The following is a 7,158-nucleotide window of genomic DNA, read 5'->3' on the forward strand; positions in this document are numbered from 1 at the left end:
AAAAAAAAAAAAAAAATTACGAGAGAATATTTGTCTAGTAAAGATTTCCTTCTTTTTTAAATTGTTGTTCTAAAGTCTAAACCTAAAATTCTGTTGTTAATATGCTTTTCCCGACTTGGGTAACCATAGGCAAGGTATCAAATTGGTGCTATGGTGTATACCAAGGCAACAAGAAACCCATAAATTCCTAACTCAAATCCCTGAAAAGGAACACTATACGAACCCACACAATATGAACGTGGGCCATACTTGATTGACCACAAAATGGAAAAAGGAAAAGTGCCAAATTACTAAAACATCCCCGTCTTATTAAACCATGCCAAAGGACAAGTGAAAATGAATTTTGAAAAAAAAATCAAAATAATAAAGCAGGATTTTTTTTTCAAAATTTCAAAAATTGAATCGGTTATCAAACATGATTTATTAGTTGAATGGTTCAATCAATTCAACTGAAAAAATTATTTTATATTAATTATTGAATATAGTTTACGTTTCTACCCTTTTCTCTTTCTCTCCGTAATATAGAATAAAAAATAAGATGAAAATTCAAATGCAGTCGATTTTACATGAAATTAATACTTGAGAGTTAAATAATTTAACTGATTTAACTAAATTTTTATTTAACGATTCTCAAATACCAACTTCACATGAAATCGACTTTATCTGAGTTTTTATCAAAAAAATAATAATAATTGCAATCTTAGATATAATGATTTGGAGAGAGGGACAAAATAGTCCAGCACATCTAGTAAGTAGTAAGTAATGGAGAAATCTCTTCTCTATGACAGAGAATGTGACTAGTGTGTGACCCTCTTGTCCCTGTCCTTGTCCTTCTAACTGTGCAACCCACCTGTCTCCTACTCACTCACTCAAACCTCTCTCTCTTCTCTCTTTTCTCTTTCACTCTGAAATCAAAACCTTTTCCACTCTCCAACACTCTTCCTTCTCACTGGAACAAACAAAACCAACAACCCAATCACACAAAACACAGAAAACCCTAAACCCTTTTTCTTCTCTCCATAAACACGTTGCAGAGCAACTAATACGACACACATTGTACCCTGTTTGGTTTAACTCCTTTTGAAAAACACACCAAGCTCCTTTTTTTTACCCCATTCAAGCACTCTTCTCCTCCTTCTTCTTCTTCCAAACAAACCCTAGAAAATCTCCATCCGAAAAAAGAAGCTCACTTTTTTTTATGCAAAGAATGCCAAAGCAAGACACCATTCTTCACTGCACTTTGTTCTTGCTACTCTTGCAGATTCTCACAGCTCCCAAACCAGCAACATGCAAATCCACCATAGAACCCTGCACCAACAACGACTCATGCAACGCGCTCTTAGGCTACACACTCTACACTGACCTTAAAGTCTCCGAGGTAGCTTCACTCTTTCAAATCGACCCTATTTCTCTCCTCACCGCAAACGCCATCGACATATCTTACCCTGACGTGGAGCACCATATTCTCCCTTCCAAGCTCTTCATCAAGGTTCCAATTTCATGCTCCTGCGTCGACGGGATCCGAAAATCGGTTTCAACGCATTACAAGACTCGCCCTTCGGACACGCTTTCTTCCATTGCAGACTCTGTCTATGGAGGTTTGGTATCTGCGGACCAGCTTTCGGAGGCTAACTCCATAAGTGACCCTTCGGTTCTTGATGTGGGTCAGAGCCTTTTGGTGCCTCTTCCTTGTACTTGTTTTAATGGCACTGATAATTCACTTCCAGCGATTTACATGTCCTATGTGGTTCAGCCTGTTGATTCTTTGGCTGCTATTGCGGCTAGGTATTTCACTACTTTAACTGATTTGATGGATGTTAATGCCATGGGAAGTACTGCTATTACTGATGGTGATATTCTTGCCATTCCAATTCCGGGTAAATTTTCCTGTTTTGGATTATGATTGGTTTGTTTTGGTTACCTCTCTTTTGTTGCTGTGATCCTTGATTTGTATACATAGGTGGTTAGGAATTTTTGTTTTCTTAGGGTCTGTTTGTAATTGCTTTTATTAAAAAGAAAAGAAAAACCATTTTAAGGAATTGTCTATGCAATTTCGGGTTAATGTTGTGGTTTGGTTAAGCCCTTTCTCTAAAATGGGGACTTGGAAGGAATTTTAATCCAATGCACACCCAATATTACTCATCAATTTTGAGTTTTAGGCTTGTCAACATTTTTAGATTGATGTTTTTTTTTTGTGAATTCTTTATGTATATGTTTTGGTCCTTGCTTGTGGCTTATTCTTCAATTCAATTGGTAACAGTATTTGTTTCTTGTTATAGCTTGTGCTTCAAATTTCCCAAGATCTTCTTCTGATTTTGGCTTGCTTGTTCCCAATGGAAGTTATGCCATTACAGCAGGGCATTGTGTGCAGTGTAGCTGTGGACCGCGGGATCTTAAGTACTTACTTGGCAACTTTGTCATTTTTTTGTGTGTTTTGCAATATAGTTATTTCCTCCTTGTAAATAATTTTAGATTCTCTTCTAGGTTCATAAGTTTGGTATGAGGGTAAACATGGAGGTTCGAAATTTTCTGTTTCTAACTATAGTGCATTTGGGTTTTTTCACTCTTTCTGCAGTTTGTATTGTATGCCGGCTTCGCTGGCTGTTTCTTGCTCCAGCATGCAATGTAAAAACAGCAATCTTATGCTTGGGAATGTTACGATCCAACAAGGTAGTGGCGGCTGCAATGTTACTTCTTGTAACTATGATGGCATTGTTAATGGAACCATAATGACAATGTATGTTTATACTCGTTGCACCTGCTTTCCTCGTTGGTAGATATCAGTAGTATCTATTTTGTTGATTGTACTTTTAAGTTTATTCGTTCATTCCTGCCAACCTGCAGGTTGACACCATCCCTTCAACCTCGATGTCCAGGTCAGATTGTAACAACAATTTATATATTTAGATTCCAAATGTGTCATAAGATTGCATTCTTCATTTCTAATCATGTTTCCATTACACCGATTATAAATGAATTGTTCTGTTGTCAAATTAAGAAAAGAAAAATGGAATTCTTCATTTTGGGTTTACAATAGGTGGAACGCCAGCAAATTTTAGTGCTACTGCTAGGTTTTCTATTCCACTGCTTGAAGCTGCCTCAATATTGAGGGGACAAAAGTACAAAATGTTGGATGTCTGAATTTCTGTCATTTTTATGTTCATTATATTTTCCTTAGCCTGAACATTTGGAAGCTGGTTAATTTTGAAATATAACTTCTTTCTTTTTAACTTGAAAGCTGCTCAAGTGATCTGAAGATTCTAAGTTGTTTGAAACCTGAAAATACCTAGTCTAAACACACGACACCTATACTCTGTGATGAACACTGTATGCAAACTTGAAGTAGAAACTGTTTGTGGAAACTAGAGGAGCTTAAATTTATTATTGTCTAGCATTATTATTGAGATTAAGGTGAATGCGGGAAGTATAGCAATCTTTAATTTGTTCTAGAGGCTGCTGGGGTGGTCAAGAAGGGTCTATTTTGTAGATTGTAATTCCTGATTTAATCTGTTTCCCACTTTCCAGAACTCACCCTGAAAAAAAAATGACAAGTTTTTAGATGTCTTCTAAATATATTTTCAATGATGCTGCAGGGCCTAGGGAATTCCCCCCTCTCATTGCCCCACCTACATCTATAAGGAGAGATTCAGAACTAGCGCCAGCACCAGCACCTCAATCAGATGGAATCGGTCTAGGAACGCCCAAATCCTCAGTGGTTCCTTCAACAACAGGTCTTCCAGGATTCCCGCCGGCAAATGGTCCTATTAGCGCGCTTTCTTCTGGTGCTTCTGCCGCTTGCTCCTTGGTTATTCCATCACCCACCATGACATCTGCACTTGTGTTATTACTCGTCAAGTTGATGATCCCTGTGGCATTGTAATATTTTTGTCAATTTTGTGGTGGCTTTGGCCCTGTTGCTTTGTCTGTCATAGGTGCTCTTATCTATTGCATACTCATTTGTAACTCTTTGAACCGATTTGTGGATGTTGATAAAACAACCATGGGAATTTGAGTTTCTAACCACATGCTTACTATCTTCATCATTTGGTGCTTTACTATATTTTTCTCCCCCATGATCTATATCAGTAATACTAGTAACTAGGTTCTCTGTCATCAATTCTTAAAGCTCTAAGAAATTGATGGTAGCACCTTTGGGGACACTTGTAATTTATATAGGTTCTTTACCCTAGTATTTTCATTTTATTTTCTTGTTTTTGCCTTTAATTAATTAATTATTTTAAAACCTCTCTTAGTATCGGTATGCAACCTTGATACAAATGTTATAGTGAACTTTTTTATATGTCGAATTGTTGAATTTCTCTCATCTCAGTACACAACAATGCAGAATTTCCTCTATTTAATATTGTACCTTGTGTGAGGGCAGATGATTAAAAGCACGAAAAGATTTAATTTCTATGAGCTTTCAATTTTGATGATTTTGCAACCGCAGATGATCTTGTATAAGAACATCTTATTAATCTAATTTTTGGTATGCAAATTTTGTTAATCTTTTGTTGCAAAACTTAAAATAGAATTTTTTATGAAAAAGGGAAAACAATGTAAAGAAATGTAGGATGAAGGAAAAAAATATCAATTAGATCATCTATGATAACAAATATTGGACACATATGTTTTTTTGTCAATGAATTGTGCAAAACGAAACAAAATTGTTCATGTATTTCATTATCAATGATGGTGTGTGTTGCCACATAAGCATGGAAATGATGTAGTTTACATATAACCTTTTATTAACTGCTCTATATTTATCATGAATTCTACTAGAACAGTTTAAGTTTTACTTCAAAAGTTATTATCTGTATAACAATCTTTTATAAAGAAACATATCACAGCAGAAGGAGCAATATATATAAATACCATGGTTAAATTTACGTGATGAATTAATAGAATGACATTATGTATCTACTGTTTGCTATCATAAATAGGAATTAATTAAACCTAGATCTAAATCTTCAATGACTTAATTATCACCTTACTCATATTATTTATACACTATTGTTGACTACTAAATTATAATTAGGACAAAATACTTCAATAAACCAAAAGCTTGCCAATATTATATGGACCCCGCAAATCATAAAAGGCTACGTTAAAGTCCCAACTTCTATTTCTATATAAATCGAATCCATTGGATTCGAATTAGGTGCAAATTGTGATTGAATAGAAATCGAAGCTAATGGGTTCGAATTATGTTGTCCTTGCGAAATCGAAGCAAATGGATTCGATTTATACCTTGTATGTAAATCAAATTCATTGAAATCGATGTATACATGTACATAGCTTATGATAAATCGAAACTATTACTGTTCGCCACAAGGCACATGCACCTGTATAGCCATGACAGTGCAGCAGACCCCCGCACTGACCCATGTCCTCTAGCCTGGCGACGCAGGGTAGGCAACGGATGTGGAGGCAGGTACCTGACTTATCCCCGAACAGCTGCGTCGATAGGAGTATCATTATATACACACGGGCATACCTCCTAACTGTCTCATCGTCTACCCCTTGCGGAAGTTCACTAAACGTCTCCTGAAACCATGTGCACTTCACTGTGAATTTGTCGATGCAGTTCGCAGAAGGCAATACACCCAACAGCTCTTCAAACCACACCCACGTTGGGTGTCCACCCTCGATATGTCGCGCAAAGTCTGTCAGGCATCCGCTGACATACTGACCGTTGATCGGGAGCCCTAGCTGGTACGCTACATCCTGGAGGGTGATCGTGCACAGAGGCGGAGCCAGGTATAAGGAAAGGGGGCAACGGTCCCCCCTAATTTTAATTTTTTACATATAAATTATATTTAAATTTCAGTTTAGCCTCCCCTTAAAATTTTATTTTAGTCTTATTTTATTGTGTAAATATTTTTTGCCCCCTCTAATATTTTATCTAGCTCCGTCCCTGATCATGCACTCCCCAAACAACATGTGGAAAGTATGCATCTCAGGCCGCCATTTCTCTACGAATACGCTCACCAATGACTTGTCCAATCGAAACCAAGTCTCATTCAATCTTGCAAGATGGTACAAACCGGCCATCTGCAAATACGGAACGATCCTATCATGCATCGATGAGACTGGATAGCGATTTTAGAAAATTCTTGTTGGGCCAACCGTCCGTGGAAAGCTCTCGACCATCGGGGAGATTTTGGGGAGGAATCAAGTGAGAGAATATAAGATGAAAAGACACCACATCCAACTCAAAACCTTAAGGCGTCAAGTTAACTCCTCCACCACCATGAGTATTCGTCCATCACACTGCCGCAAAACACCGCGGGATACACCGCCCGGATCACCTTTGCCGGGAAGACTTTCGATGCTTCACCTTGAATACTCTTTAAACCAAACCGATTAAACCATCGGTTCTGATACCACTTGTTGGGCCAACCGTGGAGAGCTCTCGACCATCGGGGAGATTTTAGGGAGGAATCAAGTGAGAGAACATAAGATGAGAAGACACCACATCCAACTCAAAACCTTAAGGCGTCAAGTTAATGGGTCTCTCATCTTATAAACTCATCAATCTTCCTTGCTTTCTTTGATGTGGGACTAACTTCAACACTCCTCACACTTGCAACACTAACAATATTTTGTTAGAATTTGGTTGAATTAGTCCCACATTTCTTAGGATAGCAAATGGAGTGGGTGACCTAGGCTATAAATATGAGACTAAGTTCTCCATATTTTTCGCACCAGTCTGAAATACTTAAAGCTTGTATCTAACTTTTCTTCTCCTCTATACCTTTTGATTAGAGAGTGTTGTGAGGTGTAGTTAAATATTTGCTTTGAGGGTGTGGGTGTACTGGGGTGCCGGTGTTAGAGAGAAAGAAGTCTATGTGTTGTAACAATTTTTACATAGTGATATTCTCTGGTTGTCATTTGGCAACGGCCGTGGTTTTTTCTCCAGTAATTGGAGTTTTCACGTTAAATTCTTGTGTTGTAATTGTGTCTATTTTATTTCTCTGTGAAAGGTATTTTCTCAAGGGGAAATGGTGTATTATTCCCAACAAGTGGTATCAGAGCTTCGGTTCGGTGGGATTTATTCTTAGTATGCTCTGTGGTTGCAGCCTAGTCTGACCTTCCACATCAGAAAAGAATTTTGTCCTGTAGCTTGAGGTTGATCTTTGGTTGCTGTTGTTGTTG

The 7,158-nt window shown here is 37.6% G+C and overlaps 1 protein-coding gene across 1 annotated transcript; it reads left to right on the top strand.

Moving 5' to 3' along the window:
• The first annotated feature begins 823 nt into the window (after positions 1-823).
• On the top strand, positions 824-4,020 carry LOC107460790 (lysM domain-containing GPI-anchored protein 1). The gene is made up of 5 exons (XM_016079190.3): positions 824-1,877; positions 2,280-2,397; positions 2,576-2,737; positions 2,845-2,876; positions 3,594-4,020. The coding sequence occupies exons 1-5, from the start codon at positions 1,199-1,201 to the stop codon at positions 3,878-3,880; spliced, it is 1,278 nt and encodes a 425-aa protein (XP_015934676.1). The 5' UTR covers positions 824-1,198; the 3' UTR covers positions 3,881-4,020.
• Positions 4,021-7,158: the final 3,138 nt, after the last annotated feature.

This window comes from Arachis duranensis, chromosome 8, assembly GCF_000817695.3.
Source record: "Arachis duranensis cultivar V14167 chromosome 8, aradu.V14167.gnm2.J7QH, whole genome shotgun sequence".
NCBI classification, from domain to species: domain Eukaryota; kingdom Viridiplantae; phylum Streptophyta; class Magnoliopsida; order Fabales; family Fabaceae; genus Arachis; species Arachis duranensis.